The sequence below is a fragment of the Corticium candelabrum genome, chromosome 14, assembly GCF_963422355.1.
Source record: "Corticium candelabrum chromosome 14, ooCorCand1.1, whole genome shotgun sequence".
NCBI lineage: Eukaryota > Metazoa > Porifera > Homoscleromorpha > Homosclerophorida > Plakinidae > Corticium > Corticium candelabrum.
Genome location: NC_085098.1, coordinates 6,646,149 through 6,662,264, shown reverse-complemented (window position 1 = coordinate 6,662,264; position 16,116 = coordinate 6,646,149). Strand labels below are relative to the sequence as shown.

Below are 16,116 nucleotides of genomic sequence, written 5' to 3'. Positions count from 1 at the left end.
AAGAGACAATTGTATCTTATGATAGAACATACCAATAGTCTTATTATGGATTTCAGGATCATGTTCAATAGGATCCCGTCTTGGTTCCTCCAAAACCATAAAGACGTTCTTCAAAATATCTTTCGATAGAGGCCCCAGGCGAAGAGTTAACTCAGGATGCAAACCACCAGCCATTGGCCCTGGATATATGGGAATAAACTTATCATGAGTCAAGTTGGGGCTACCACCTACTGCGTTCAATATATTACACGCTAACGCCATGTGAACCATCTCTTCCATGAGAACACTCCGAATGAGATTATAAGCTTGTACATTAGAGCCTGGCTTGATCGAAAATAAGGAATACAAGTAGAGAGGAATTGTCGAATGCTCTACTTCAATAGCAGTCTGAAGGTTTTGCTTGAGATTCTCAAAATCCATCAATTTGACATTACCTCGCTTTGGTGAGCCTAACCATTTCAAGATAGTCTCCCGTTTTCCTTTTGAGAGATCACGGGTAACGGGCATGTGCCCCGGTTGAGAAATACTCAATGACATCGATAAGTTCACAAAGTGGATATTTGAGGGCTTTGTTACACTGCAATAGTCTGATAGCACAAGAAATTTTCTCATCACAGGGAAAAGGTTGTCATACTGTAGCAGAATCTTCTCCACACCATTCTCTCCAAACCAAGTTGGCTCATCAGGAACAGGAAATTCATCAAACACACGTGCATAAAGGTATGTATAGCCTTGATTATCTATATCAGAAACATAGGACACTTTATACACTTCACCATCTACGTATTCTCGAAGCTTTCCAGGATTTGAAGCTTTAAACTGCACAGTAAACATCCCAGAGCAGTTGCTAGTGAAAGAGTAAGTGTACTTTTGATTTGGATCTGGTAACGCATTTGTAATCTGAAATGCCTTCATTGCTTGTTCCTTTTTGTCATTTGCAGTGTGGCTGCTGGCAAGTAACACTTGAAGTGTCGATACATGATTAGGCAAACTTTTTCCTAACTTGTTGACAAAGAAAGTGACATCCCATGTATCATTGGGATCCAGTTTCTTCACAAATCCATCCATTGGCCGAGAATAGACTTCAACTTCTTGCATCAATAGCTCATCTCTCTCATTGTATACATCGACTGGACTTGAATTAATAACAGATACTAGTTGCGATGTAAGACGAACCTGAAATATTCCAGCATTTATTGTGTACCAATTATCTGATGTCAAGTCTATTGTCTCAATGACATGTTTACCATCACGAGTTACGATCACAAGCTCGTTGCCCATCATGGGAAAGTTCCAACCACCTCCATATGTGCTACGGCACACTGCATTTCCAAAGTCAAAAGTGACATGTTGACTTGCAGTTTGCACCTTAAATGCTGCTGTGTTAGTAAATCTCTTTTTATTCGTATCAACCAGGCCAGTGGCAACAGGGTTTTGCACAAACTGAAGAAGCCTCTGCCTCAAATAGTGAACTGGTCTATTTAGGCTACCCGGACCAATTGTACCAGTCACACGTCCATAAAGAAATAGCGGATCAGAGAAGTTTTCTTGATGGTAATGATCCAAGTTAAATTTAATTGACAGAACTTCAACACTGTTCTTCAACTGGTGAAGAACACTATCGTTGACTAGCAAATGTGACTGATCATTCCATTTCAAATTTTCAAGTACCGACTGATACCCTGTTTGCCAATTAGGATCAATATTGTCTCCATTCCAAACATTTCTCCATGGGTCCTGCTCTCCACTCGGGCGTAGCAACCCTATAAATGGTTTGCTTTTGTGAATATCCAATCCAATTGCCATGCCATAGATCATTGCCTGTCCCAGTTCAACATCCGTATCGACAATCTTTCCAGAAGCATGACCAGCAGTACTTTCAAGAGGCATTCCCACCAGCTCATCGTCTGTTGTGCAAGAACGATCAACACGGCACACCATCGTAATCTTACAGTTCTGAAATGAAAAGCCGTTGCTTCCGAGAGGGTTAAAGCTCGCATACATTGATTTCTTGACTAACTGATTCAGTAAACTGAAGCTGCTTGTGTTGAAGTTATCATAGTAGTTATTAATAGTGGCAACATCTGCTTGATATAAACCACTAAAGTGGATTCGCGGGTGGTCCAGGTACGTAAGATCCTCGTCTATTGATTGGGACTCAGGGCATTCATTGCCAGAAATTGGTTGGTTACTTGTTCCTGTACCAACATCAAACGCTGGATCAGCACCTTGACATGAAGCAAGTATTCCCAAAACAAGAGTGATTGACAACATACTGAAAATACAAAATAATGAGAAATACACTCAAACAGTCAATTGTTATCAACCGAATATTTAAACAAATGTAGAAGCAGCAGACAGGCACAGTACAGGCAGATAGACTCGGTAATTTTAATGTACTGTGTTGCTGATAAATTCCCAACTGAACACATGCCCAGTGCAATAAAAACAACAACAACAACAACATGCCAAACTGTTGCTTGACAACTGGCAAAATACAAACAAAAATGAAGACGCACTAAAGTGCTAAACCCTTAGCTGCTACCGATTTTTTTACAACAACAGCATGGAACACCAGCGACATGATCACATCACCTGTCACGCTAATTAACACCAGCGATAACAAAGACCGCATGCGCTACATTCCAATTGGCGCGTCATTGTTACTGCAACCCTAGCGCACGCGAGCCCAGAATAAAAACAACTAACCGGCCGTTACATTTTGTAAGGCCCAAGTTGCAACAAGGACTGTGTATAGATTCAAAACCACCCATCACAGGCCTTCTCACACAGGCAAGACGAGCTCTCTAGCTACCCCTCCTGTTCTACAGTCACTCCAGTGTCCTAGTTTGCACGTGACGTCTTGTACTTAGACATTGTACTAAGCGACTGGCACAGTCTACACCGGTCGGGCGAGAGCACCCAGTCAGCGCTAAAACGTGTACCTTCTGTGTACCACCCTTGCCACTAGGAATTGAGACAAATTCGTAGCGTCCGCTTCTATCTTTCTTGTCTACGGTCGGCGGCAGGAGCGGTCGGCAGCCGGCGTTTAGGCGGTTGGGGATCTAGCTAGACTGAAGTTGCTCCCTCCTGCGAATGAGCAATAGCAATCTCATGCAGTTTCACCGTTTGATGAAACCGGTACAGTACAGTACCTTTACTCTACTGTGCTCACCTACTTCCCGTCACCATCACATACCAGCGCAAGCGTACTCACTTCAGTAGACTCATTGTGTTGTAGCCGCAGTCGCTAGTCAGAAAAAATACGTAGGAAGGGCGTGGCTTGCGAGTGTTTAATAATTATCTAGCTAGCTCTTACGCTAGACTACTGTAAAACATAGCGTTAGAGGTATGAATCAAATATATCTTAAAAATTAAAAATATTTTCTATGAAAATGAGAAAATATGTAGAAATTAATTGCTTACAAAACAAGTTTTGCGTAGTGGTGACGTCATCTAGTCTTTCCAATCCAACACACACTCCCTACATTATTGTTCACTGGGTTGGAAAGACGTTGCCACTAAAACTTGTTTCTATTGTTTCTAATCAAGGTAGATCTCTCCTCTTGAATTTCTTGAATATTTCTCCTTTCTTTTGTTAGAAGGCACTACTAGATAAAGTCAGGTTATTTTACGCAGAGTGTGATCCTTACTGAAAAACAAAAACAAAATTTAGTCACGCCCCCAGATGTCGACATCGCTTTTCTCATTTTCTAGCTAGAATGACTTTGTAAAAACTGAAAGTGTACTCCTACAGTAACATAAATCAAGTCACTTTCTATTGTGCAATTTTAGAAAAATGCCTTTGTCTTAAGCCTTTCTAGCCGTTTACATACACCCGGCCGCGCCCCCAAACCTGAGATGTACATACAGTACAAGGCACTAGCCTCGCCCCAGACGCAGTGTTATAGCAGTCCCGGATGTTCTTGCAATCCGCGCTGCAATCCACACTGCGAGGCTACTGTGACCGTACAGTACTCCCTGTGATTATTATATACGCACCGTTTCCGTCGGAATCCCAGAAAATGGCGTCACGCTACGTATGTGTCCGGTAATTGACAACTTCTAAAACAAATTTTCAATGACAATTTCTCATCGAATGGAAACAACAATTGTGGGACTATTTTGCTACACGCAATCGCTACAAATATACTTTGCTAATTTGTAGCTACAGACAGACAACACGCCACACAGTCTATGTCAAGTTATAGTTGAGGGGGAGACACCTCAGCAACAATGACGCGAGACGGTGATCCTTCAATCCATCCGGTGTACGCATCAAACGTCGTGCTCCTCCAGCGATGGCATCTTCCGACGTTTACTGCTACCTCGACGCTCCCAGACGAAATGTTCTCACAGTATCCCTCCATCTGTCTCGTGCGGAAGCTACTGTTGTCGAATGTATGGACAATCAGTTCGATGTTGGCCGGTGTGGTGCATTCACGGCCGTTGAAAGCGAAGTACCATCTAGAACAGCGAGAACCGGACGAGTACACTGCCTGTACGCCCGAATAAACTACCCGTAGTGCCGTTTTAGAATCCTTTTTTTTGAAATTACAAGTCTAGATGCCAAATCAAACAATTCAAGTCCCCGGTGACACACAGACTCGTGACCAGTCTCGCAGCGCGCGCTTTCGTCATTCCCGGATGTTCGATCACAATGCGTGAATATGTGACAAAACGAGGCGGTCTGATTAGACTAAAACCAGCCTCGCCACCCTGTCTGAAGATTAAACATCTGGGAATGACGAAAGCGCGGCGATACTGAGGCATGAGTCTACATGAACACAGTGATCGCATGCCGGTCTCACCTGTACGGTACCGTTGTCTCTCTGATCGTAGTTCGTCCAAACACATTGCTTCCAATTAAATTCAACCGCTCCACACGCAATCCTACCTTCTCCTTTCTCCCCTTTCATTCCGGCCATTCCTCTCGCTCCCAGCGGCCCCACGTCGCCTTTACGACCTTCGGCACCGCTGAAACCGCGCTTTCCCTTCTCTCCAGACATTCCCGTGTTGGTCCTAGGCTGCCCTTGTGCCCTATTTCTCCTCGCTCTCCTTTTCCCCCTTTACGCCTGCGCTGCCTCTGTCGCCTTTCGCACCATCTCTGCCATCTCTTCCGGGAGACCCATTACGACCGGGTGATCCGGGAACTCCAGGAATACCAGACCGCTTAGTTAACTATGAAATCAACAGAATCACTACACTCGTTGGCTTGGAAAAAGACTTAGCGATGTACGTACCAACTGTCGGTCCAGATCTGTCTCTATCGAACTAGACTGTGATTCGACTGTCTTGTTGTAAATTATAGTGACAGTCAGCAACAGCATCACTCTGAGCACTTTGCTCACGCGATTACCAGACGTAGCCATGCTCTTTCCTCACTCGTCTCACTCCACTGCAAGTCGTCTTCTGAACATTATCAAGCGCAAGTAACCGTATTTAAAGGTGCTCGAAATTCCAAGTAAATTTACTCTACTAGCTGACGTCATACAACAGCATGATATCCATCGTTCTCACCTACACGACTTAGTACTCAGAAAAGACTGGATTATTAGAGGCAGGTAGTTCAGCGGTACACTAAAAGTTTTCTCTGGAATTTGGTGAGTTATACAATAATAACGAGGGCCGGCTTCCGTGCAGGCAATTGTTAGGTCTCTTCCACGTCTAGACGAAACTATTGAGTCAAGAGCGGCGCGCGCGCAACGAAGACCGCCCAGCGTATCGGATGCTCTCCTGACCAGAAACCGAACATTTGCTGCTCACGCGGTCTCCCACAGTGCGAACAAGGACAACAGACACTAGACAGTTGCATCACTACAAAATATTTCAACTGACCGACTACTCGGACTAGTCCTAAATGCAAGGCGTAGATGCATGTTGTTGATGAATCTAAACCACGAAAGCATCATCAGGCTTCTTTCCCAGAACACCGACTTGCACTTCACAATGCTCCATTTAGATGCAGGAAAGCATGCGCCACACTCGAGCAACCGTGAAAAAATTGGTTTGCCGCACGTATACTCCTTACTTACGTAGATAAAGGTAGAGTACGTATCGGCGTCCTGTGAATGTGTGCGAGTTTGTGCGTGTGTAAGTTTGTACTTGTCCTGGACAAACGGCTCCAAGGTGATATCTCCCTCAAAGCGAATTAACGCTGCATGGAGTGTATAGTAAACAACTGTATGCCTGACCTTGAGAGCAACCTATGGCTAGTAGAATACTCTGGCCAACCTAACATTTTCTTGTGGTAACTTGCTAGTTCACCATGAAAAGGCAACTGCAACGATAGTGCATCTGTGTCTGCGCACCACATTGTATACTTGTTAGTAATCTCAATCCCCTTGCATGTGAGCAAGTATGACATTGTCCTTGCCAGAGCTTCTGTTACACTATCCCACTAGAACTTCTACCCAGTCTTCTTCTTGCGCGACCCGATCAGGATATTCACGTACTCATGCACAACGTGTTCCTGTTCCACTAGCAAATAGCAGAGCAAACACTGGTACAGAGAAATCTGTAGTACATCAAACTGTACAGTGTGACTACATAGCTTATCACTGAAATAAAGAAGTTCATTAGTTTGCAAGAAAAGTTTGTAGCTTGTCAGTCTCCATGTACACTATCAATAGCAAGAAAGGAGGGCTACTCAACATCAGAGTGACCAACTGTTTACACCTGGAATAACTCCACAACGAGAGAAAACCTGTACAAATTTTTCTGCATATTTTCCAATGTAAATGGCTACACATTGCTTGAGAACAAAGCCTTTCAGATTGCAGGCACCAGGACACAAGGACATTGGTAGAGAACTACCATCCGAGCCATTGCCAGTATCGACCACAGCAAGTGGTTTCAAATAACAATGTGGATAACCAAGAAGACTGACAAAGCTGGGAGAATGAAATGCCATCTGGACAACAAAAATACCTCTCTTCATCATGCCTTGTTCAAATCTGTACAAAATATTTTCCATGAAAGCCCCTTGATCTTTGAAACCAACGTCGTCAGGAAAGAGAGCCACTAGATTGGCAAACACGACTTCCTGCCATTTATCTTCTCTAGGACTGACAGACGTTGTAGAGCAGACCAACGGATTCTGGCATTCTTTTACCATTCCCGTCAACATTTCCATTGTTAGATACTTTGGGATGTTGTTGGGATTGATCTCATCAGAAGGAGAACACAAGCCATCACTGCTTACGCTTTTCTTACGTTTAGCTGCCGGAGCACCATTACTATCATCATCATCATCACTTGTTGAAAAGCCAGTAGCAGTAAAACAATGTCCTGTACTGTCTACACTATGAATACAACTGGCTTTACGTCTTTCCTCTACCGGAGCCATTCCTTTTCGACTAGCAATTACCATCTTTGCAGTCAGTCGTTGACAGTTAGATGGAACAGATTTTAGAACGCGTCTCCAAACGCGGGGAACTTCGACGGAATCGAGCTTGCACTTATTAAACACCCGGAAATGGGAGAGTGTAGAAGGAACCGGAAGTGACGGATCCACCTTCTGCAGCAGCTCTACAACTCTATATGCACGCACGTATTCGTACGCCGTCGAACGAGTCAATCCAAACGTCTCCTTCACCCACGGAACAAACGACGTCGAGTTGAGCAGTTTTTCCACGTACAAAATTTGATATAATGCCTTGCCTACTAGATAGTAGGAACCCTTCACGTTCTGGTTGATTTCCGTCTGCCAGTGTTTTAGCCTACATGTCACAGGATGAGCTGTATCTACAGTAGACTGACTCGTCTGATGATAGCTAGTCAGCTGATGATCATGACCATGAACTTCTGCATCTGAATTCGCATCATCACACTCACTACAACTCGAGCCTTCGGTCTCTCGTCTCTCACAAACAAATTCCATGAAGAAACGATACCAAGATCTCTTAGAGACACTTCAATTCAACGAAACAGCTTATATACCCAACGGCGGTGGAAAACGAACATTCGGGATATCAACGACCGATACTGCGACCAAATCACGCGCGGGTCAGGAATTCCTGCTGTTGGTATTCTACTCTTGGAAGGGCAGGGCGTGACGGATTCACGGATTCATGACAATTTCGATTCTGAATGCACATCTGGCGAGAAATGGCACTCTTTCATGTCTCACTCAGACAAACAAGTGATCCGAAACGGATGAGTCGGGTGGTCGCGAGTCGTGACTTGTGCACACAGTAGCATCATAGAGTGGGTACACAACCAAAGTCAGATTTCTCTCATTACGTTCTGTAATTAACGATGTCAAATCAAATCTTAGATGTACATTGCTTCTTCTTATTCAACTACATTCCAGGATCGAATTGCTAGGGATGATCTGCTTGCCCTACTCTTGCTCTTGTCAACTCCACATAATTGGAGTAGATTAGATTTAAGCAGCTAGCACTGACTCACTAACACAATCAACAACTGACTACTGCAAATAGAAAGCATGGATAAACTCATAGTCTCCTCACTGATTACAAACTTGTACCAATTAACTATCCTGACATGTCAATCTAGAAGACTGCCCTACAAACAATAGTTGTGAGTGGGTACAGCTAGGATTAGTAACAGATTGTTGCAGGAGCCTTCTTTGACAAACAAGACAAGACAAGGCTACAATGACGTACATTATTGAAACAGTGTACTGTACGAATTCATCGAACCCATGCATACAAAGCACAATTTACATTGACACAATGCTGCAGAATGGATGACAGAAGATAACACCACCATCAGTATCGTACTAACCTCCTGTCACCAACCGTGAGTCAGTCAAAACACAAATCGATTTGCCTGCTGCCCGACTCCACTTCCTCCCATCCCACAGCTGCCAGATGGTCCACCTTTTCCCGAAGGGTCAGAATCGTAATCCCGCCAAGGTCCCGAGCTATCATTCCACATGCCCTTTTGATAAGCAAAGACACGTCTGGCTTTGCTTTCTTGTTCTTCCAGATATCTGACATTGTCTTCTGTCACCATGTCGGATAAATCTCTTGGTATGATGTCTCTTGGTCTAGATACCTGATTTTTGCCATCAGTCAACCGGTTGTAGAAAAGAAGATACGCGGTATCCTTCGAAAAACGTTTCGTTAGGTTACTGAAACTGTCGAACGATGAACCAGTGACATGACTATCATTCAATAAAAACCACCCTTTGGTAGACTCTTTGTGATCCTCACCGCCAGTCGATTCTACACACTGAGCTTCAGCCGAGTGCCTTGCATATGTGTAATAATGTCCACAATCGGAGCTGGTACCCGAGTGTACCACCACAGATGTCAACACATATTGCGCATAGTCTCCATTTCTCAGTACAGGTAAGTCCAGCTTGATAGGACAGGTCACTTCTCGAAGAACCTTCGAGCGAGTTTTCGTCTCAACGTGGTAAGCGAAACGCTTCAAACTGATGATTAAACACCGAGGAGCTTCCTGCACCATCACCCATCGATAAGCATCTCTCAATCCATCACAATTCTCACAAAAATACTGATTATCGTTTGTAAGCTTCTCGTCTGCCAGAAAGTTATCGACGAGTAGAGGCAACATGGTTGCTGTTTGTGATTCTTGCTTATCTGGCACGGCTAACGCCATTTCAGTAAACGGCTCAGACAGTGAAGACTGGCATCCACAGGAGTCACATACACAGGTTATCTTAAACATACCCATGAAGTGTTTTGAAATGAGAGAAGTTGTCGTTGTACTTTCACCACAAGCAGCCAGTTCTTCCTCATGCAGCTGATCAAGTACAAAACGAAGAAACTCACTGCAGTCATGCTGAAGTCCTGGAGTAAACCACGGCGGTCTCGTCACATGATGGAAAGCACGAGGAGCATAAGCAGCTCTCTGAAAGATCCATTAGTTAATAAGAATAATTAGCTAACACAACAACCATAATGGAATAATTTCCAGACCTTTGATAAGGTTAGAAAAGCAAACAAAGCTTGTAGATGGACGAGAAAGGGCCGATTCGAGGAAGGTTTCTCTGACAGAACAGCAATATAGAATCTACAGAAACAGCAGCAAAACGCATTACACTGACACCAATTGATGTCAACCATGTCTACAATCTAACAATCACAAGGCCTGACTAGGACAAGACAACTTTGTGCAAGTGCCTCATATACATTGAAATAACTTGCAGAATGTAAACTGCCTCTTCCTCATTATTCAATGACCACAACACATCATCTCCTATATTGCATTACAAAGGTAAATATAGTTCATAGACATATGTCCAAGTCATGTGTTCAAGTGATACATGATACAGTAGTTATGACCAGGTCTACCTATCATGCAGATCATCTAGCATCTTACAACAATAAAGCACACACACACAAACAAATGCATAGTAGACTAAACCAGCTCCTGCCTTTCAAAATGAATACACAAAGACCACCACTCTAGATCAACTACATAAGCATGTGTTTACTTAATTAACATAAAGACCTTTCATAATCAAATTTCTGTAAGTAACCAAGTTATCTACATTTGAACTACACACTTATCAAGTCGGCTGCAGATGACATCTGTAAAATACTAGAATAAAAAAGAAAACCACATCTGCAAGACAACTACCTAAACACTCAACCACACTGTGGTTTTACTTTACCCTATTCCCCGTAATAATGCCCTGGGCATATAGAAGTATTGAAGAGAACAATTTTTTCCTGGACGTATACTAGAGCATTGGTGTTATTTTGGTTCCAAGCATATACATGGTCGCAAAATGCTGTCGTTTGGCCAATCATCATCTAAATACTTGAAGACAAAAATATCACTAATGCTTGCAATTATCTATTTGCAAGATCAAAGGTACAGCATCAGCACACACGCAGAATCTAAATGCTGTATGTATACAAATGCAAACCAGAGTGGTCGGCCTGAGGCCGGTCAAAAGCATCTGGGTCGGTAATCACAACAAAGACATGAGTTAGCATTTAGCACTTTCACTCAACACTGACACCACCTCATCAAACGCACACAAACAGAGACAAATGTTCTGTGGACCCCATTTTGTTTTGTCTTCGCATGCATATCCTGGGCTTGGGCGTATAGTTGGGCATGGCCGTTTTTCGGGCTGACAGTTCTGACCTGTCACACAGGGGCGTATATACGGGCATGGGCGTTATTTCAGTATGGGCGTTATTATGGGCGAATAGGGTATAACATCAAGCTGTAGTAGCATGCTAAATTCATTACCAGACCCATATGCATGGCCACGTACTCAATAATTTAGCAACCAGACACAAAAGCATTTTGGATATTGTATTGTCCGTGTTAAAAAGCTGACCTCAAATAAAAGCCGATCTTAAATAAAGATCTTGAATAAAAGCCACAAATACAAGATCCCCTGTTGCATACAAGCTGGTCGCATGCAGTGAGCAGGTTGCACACACATTAGGCTTATACAGAAATAAGCATGACTTTTACACATGACAGTATGGTAACTGTATGCATTTTTACTACTCATCATTCTTCGTCCAAGTTGATATCAATCATACAGTATTCTTGAGTCATTTGTTGACCTTTCAAGTTGCTCGTGCCGGCAGTAAACTAATGAGTATGTTGCAAATAGTTACTGTAGAACCAAAAGTCAACAATCTGACGTTCTCCGGGAATGAAAATGGTACCCTTCTTAGGCTACGAATTACTTTACATGCACAGCAAAAACAATGAATTACACTACCGTGTATAACAATTATAACAAGTGCACCCTTTTTTTCTAATAAATATTGGAAGCCAATGACCATATCAATTGCTAAACAAACATTTCTGTCCTTACCAAACAACCACTACACTTTGCTGTTTTACTGTATTTCTGCATATATAGCGGCATGCCGGTATAAGCAAGAACTACCAAATTGGCCTTGATCATGTCTGGTAACTACACGACAAGGCGAGGTATGCCGGTATAGAACAAGTGATAGCTTCAAGATCCCACCTTGACAAGCAATCACAAGGTAACCACAGCGTGTGTCTATAAACAGCAGATTCCAAATAACAGTGTGACTCTGAGTGTGGGAGAGACGGACTGACGCACGACTCGTATGATGACGGTGAAGCCAGCGACAACTATGCGCAAGAGGCAAATGGCTATACTGCAGATGTAAGTCGTATACCATCGATACTAAAGTGACCGTTGTTGCACAGTTGCTGGGCAGAGCTTCGCAACTGACGTTAACGCTGCCCGATAACGCGATAGTTCCATAACTACGGCAGCAAAGCAAGTTCCGTCTGGGTTACGTTTCTGTGCTTCGTTTCTCCTCCTGTCTCCCCTCAGTTACTCCAAGGTCAGACAACAATTCATAAACAATAGTTATAATAAACTACTTAGTATTGCAATGTTGTGCTAGCCGTAGCGCCTAGTATCACTTTTTAGTTATCACATTAAATTTGTTATGAAGTTGCCAGGTTGCTAATGTAGTAGTCACTAAGTGTGTTCTTGCTAGAGTCATTGTTCTATGTTGTGATAGTAATGAATGTTTTTGTTTCAATAAAGTTGGAGGGATCACAACGGGGTACGGTTACATAAGCGAGTTCAGCCTTACAGTCAGGGCAAGCTCTACTTGGATTTGAAGCCTGGCGTCTCAGGTGGTCCAAGAAACCTGGCGCTCCGGGTGGTATAGAACCAGCGCTCTGGTTCGGATGTGTTTTGTGTCCGGCACTCCAAACGGTGTTGTCTGTGATGTGATCAATCTGGTGCTCCGGATGATCATATATGGTTCAATGTAGTTCGGCACTCCAAACGGTGTTCAGCATTCAAGTTTGATGGTACCGTACCCCCTACTGAGAACCCCTCCTAATGAGACCTAAATCGCGTTGCAACGCTCTGAAGCATTGTGTTCTAGTGGGCATGGTGCTAATTGCTATATTTCAGCACAGATGTTGAGGCAGTAAAAGAAATAGTATGAAAAATTTGTGTGAGTGCATTGAAATGGACTCTACTCGCCACTATTTGTAATTTTCCCTCCTTTAAACCGACATGCTGGTATACCTCTGTATGCCGCTATATACGCAGAAATACAGTTGAGTACACAACTTGTATGTATACAGTAACACACTGATTATAATACCAGCAAAACAACTGAAAACAATCACAAGTTAGATGACCATACGAACGTAAGTAATCCAGCACGACTGCAAAACGTTAACAGTATAACCATGCAACATGCAACACTTGCAAACTGCCTGTAATTTTGCATTAATTTCAACACAAATGACATACTGTTATTGGTCTTACTCGTCTTTCATAAACAGAGCTTGCAATACGCTGTTCATAAAGCACGTGTTGCCCATGTTTACCAGCCCTATCATTCCGGTGTCTGATCGAGACTGCGGCAAAGATAAACTAAAAAGATCGCTGTCGTCCCTCGAGTCTGCTGTCCATGCATTCTGAGCAATGCAATGATTAATATCGTCGTCAGACAGCTGAGGTAATCCCTTCACACAAAACATCAGGTGAGTCAGTCAGAACCAAACGAGTAGTCGTACATGTGTACATACTTCTAATGACTTCAAGACGGGTTCATAAAGGTCTGGATATCCTGAGTGCAGGTACATGAGACACTGAACTAGCTCGGCGAATTTCTGAGAAATCTCAGTATTGTTTGCCTCTTCTGTTAAAGACTTCACAAATGCCGGAATATCAGTGACAATCTGGAAAGGAAAGTTGGCTGTCAGGCAATGACACGACGCGACAGCAAACAACGAACCCTGTGGAAACAGTCTGGAGAGTGTTGGTAGCTCAATAGGATGTAAGATAGAACAGGAAATGTCTGGTCTCGTACATTGACCACCTTCATCATCCTAAACAACTTCGATAAAACGTGACAACGTTAGCTCTCACAGCCAATCAACTTTAGCTACAGTTCAATGGACTCATGCATAAACAACATAATCAAACCATGTAGATCACAACCTAATTCACTACAAAAGTTCTTCAGTTTCGCAACTGACTGACCTTTTTCTACTAAAGTAATAAGGTAATCCGGGGTAACTCCGTGAGTAACTTTATACACGCCTGCATACTGCTACGTGTGAGTGTTGTAGTCGCTTGATCTTACTGTCGTATGGTCTGCCAATCAGCATGTGAGCAGCCAGACTGACAGTCAAACAGACAGACAAACAAACAAACAGACAGACAGACAGACAGACAAACAGACAAACAAACAGACAGACAAATCTTAATCAATTGGGGACTTTCGTTGGCACTACGAATCTTGTGGGTGGGGCAACTTCGTGAACAGAGTTTGCTCTGGCAACTATGACATATGAATGGTTGTAACTATTGCTTGCTCGGGTACATTTCTCTACTGCATCTATTGTGGTAGCAACAAGGCATACCTAGTAGATCTTTCACTGTACCATAAGAAGTTGCTATGAGGTTTAGGAAGCGTTTTTGTTGCTATCACTTCGACGTCCCGGATGTCCAAGTAGCAATCAACTTACTATGAAACCAGGGGGTGTAGTGTGACCTCTAGAAAATGGGAGGCTAAACTTCATGATACTACAGGACACGCCCACTTTTATAGACACACCTACTTTATTGGCTTCTAATTGACTGATACAGTAAAATCAGTGGTGGATTCAGACTAGAAAAAGGGTGGTGTATATATACTATATACAGCTTGGGTCGTCACACGTATTTACAGTCCACAATGTTTATGACCACGCCTAAAAATGATGGGCTATAGCCCGGTCTAGCTCATGCCACGCTACGCCACTGATGAAACTCATAATTCTACGTCAAGTAGTTTACTAATACTATTAGTAGTAGAAGAGTTTCAAATCCTAAACTGGAGGTAAGACAATTCTCGCTGGAACAGAGTTAGATATTTATTCACGGAGTTGCCCGGCCCAGTCACATATAATCCTACTGATCTAAACATTTCATCTCACCTGTTCCACCTTGCCTTTAGCGACTCGTATGAGAACAGAGAACTTTCTGGCTTGACCTAGAGCCTTGAGAAACGCAATAATCCATTTATCAACAGCTTCTGCGTTTGGCCATTGCAGCCAGTCAATCATTCGCTGAAGCGCCAATCCTATATGAACATCCATAACGGACACATTCCTCAAGACCGCTTCAATTGCCAACGAGATAAGAGAGACGGGAATATAATGGACAACTGATGCTAGAGCCGGTTGAGGTTCAGGACCGCACTCACAAGAAATAATGTCAAACATCACGTTCAGACTGTGAGAGATAAGCGAAGGCTCCGCCGACCAAATACTACCAAGAACACATGCAATGCGATCAACACAAACTGCGTCTTCAATAGATGCTACACTGAGGCTTCGTATGAGAGATCTTATAAACAGAGGAAGAGCATCTCCACATGGCAAACAGGCCGGAAACTGTTGCAAAATGCTAGTCACCTCACCACATATACTCAAAGATATAGCACTATCACCAGCAGCTAGCCCTGTAAGCAGCACTCTCACAACTCCATAGTGAACAGACAAGTCGGCATTAATCTCTCTCAAAACCGACAAAAATGTGCCACACGCCCGGATCTTGAGGTCAGTGACGTCATTTGACGTCACAACGCTCAACAACGCCTGAGGAGCAAGAGAAATCTGTAAATCGACTGGAAACGCTTTTCCCCACTCGGCGAGGATATACTTCCCAGCATAGATCTCAAAGTCAGTCCCCGAAACGGACAGACATAATTCAATGCCAAATTTGATGATAGATTTTACTTCGTCGCTTGGTAGTACGCGTCCACTCGATAAACTTGAAGATATTTTAGTCAAGAGAGCTCGCTTAAATTCGTTGGAGTGATTAGAAGCGACGACGCCATGCAAAATGCGATCCATAGACTTCACCTAACGGTTGGTGAACCTACAAAACGCACGACACGACACAATTGCCGAGATTCAACTCACGACTGACGACTGCTAGACGAACAAAGATTCACGAGCCTCTGCCAAACTGGTGATCGTCGTCGTAGCGTGCGCTAACCGAAAGTTGAATGTTTGATGATAGGATCCCTGATGGCATACTATTGGCATGTGCATAATATTGGCATGTGCATGTAAGCACATACAACAATATTAATACAATACATGTACAATGTAATGCAATAATTGCACTTAGTTTATCCTAAATAA

General features: G+C 43.2%; 3 protein-coding genes across 3 annotated transcripts in view; all 3 read right to left on the bottom strand.

Annotated features, from left to right (window-relative positions):
* LOC134189389 (uncharacterized) overlaps nucleotides 1-3,183 on the bottom strand; it is a 4,321-nt gene extending 1,138 nt beyond the window's left edge. Inside the window, exons 1-2 of the mRNA XM_062657629.1 lie at nucleotides 3,176-3,183; nucleotides 1-2,275 (exon numbers count right to left, since the gene is read on the bottom strand). The exon at nucleotides 1-2,275 is cut by the window's left edge and continues 289 nt beyond it. Coding sequence (XP_062513613.1) covers nucleotides 1-2,274 — 2,274 coding nt within the window. The 5' untranslated portion in view covers nucleotide 2,275; nucleotides 3,176-3,183. The remainder of the gene's footprint in view (nucleotides 2,276-3,175) is intronic.
* A 1,831-nt stretch (nucleotides 3,184-5,014) lies between these two features.
* On the bottom strand, nucleotides 5,015-7,899 carry LOC134190189 (uncharacterized). The gene is made up of 2 exons (XM_062658626.1): nucleotides 5,244-7,899; nucleotides 5,015-5,181 (listed from the first exon to the last, which is right to left on the bottom strand). The coding sequence occupies exon 1, from the start codon at nucleotides 7,880-7,882 to the stop codon at nucleotides 6,656-6,658; it is 1,227 nt and encodes a 408-aa protein (XP_062514610.1). The 5' UTR covers nucleotides 7,883-7,899; the 3' UTR covers nucleotides 5,015-5,181; nucleotides 5,244-6,655.
* An 867-nt stretch (nucleotides 7,900-8,766) lies between these two features.
* Nucleotides 8,767-15,932, bottom strand: LOC134190188 (ubiquitin carboxyl-terminal hydrolase 38-like). The gene is made up of 6 exons (XM_062658625.1): nucleotides 14,902-15,932; nucleotides 13,716-13,817; nucleotides 13,507-13,659; nucleotides 13,244-13,443; nucleotides 9,915-10,008; nucleotides 8,767-9,846 (listed from the first exon to the last, which is right to left on the bottom strand). The coding sequence occupies exons 1-6, from the start codon at nucleotides 15,820-15,822 to the stop codon at nucleotides 8,776-8,778; spliced, it is 2,541 nt and encodes an 846-aa protein (XP_062514609.1). The 5' UTR covers nucleotides 15,823-15,932; the 3' UTR covers nucleotides 8,767-8,775.
* Nucleotides 15,933-16,116: the final 184 nt, after the last annotated feature.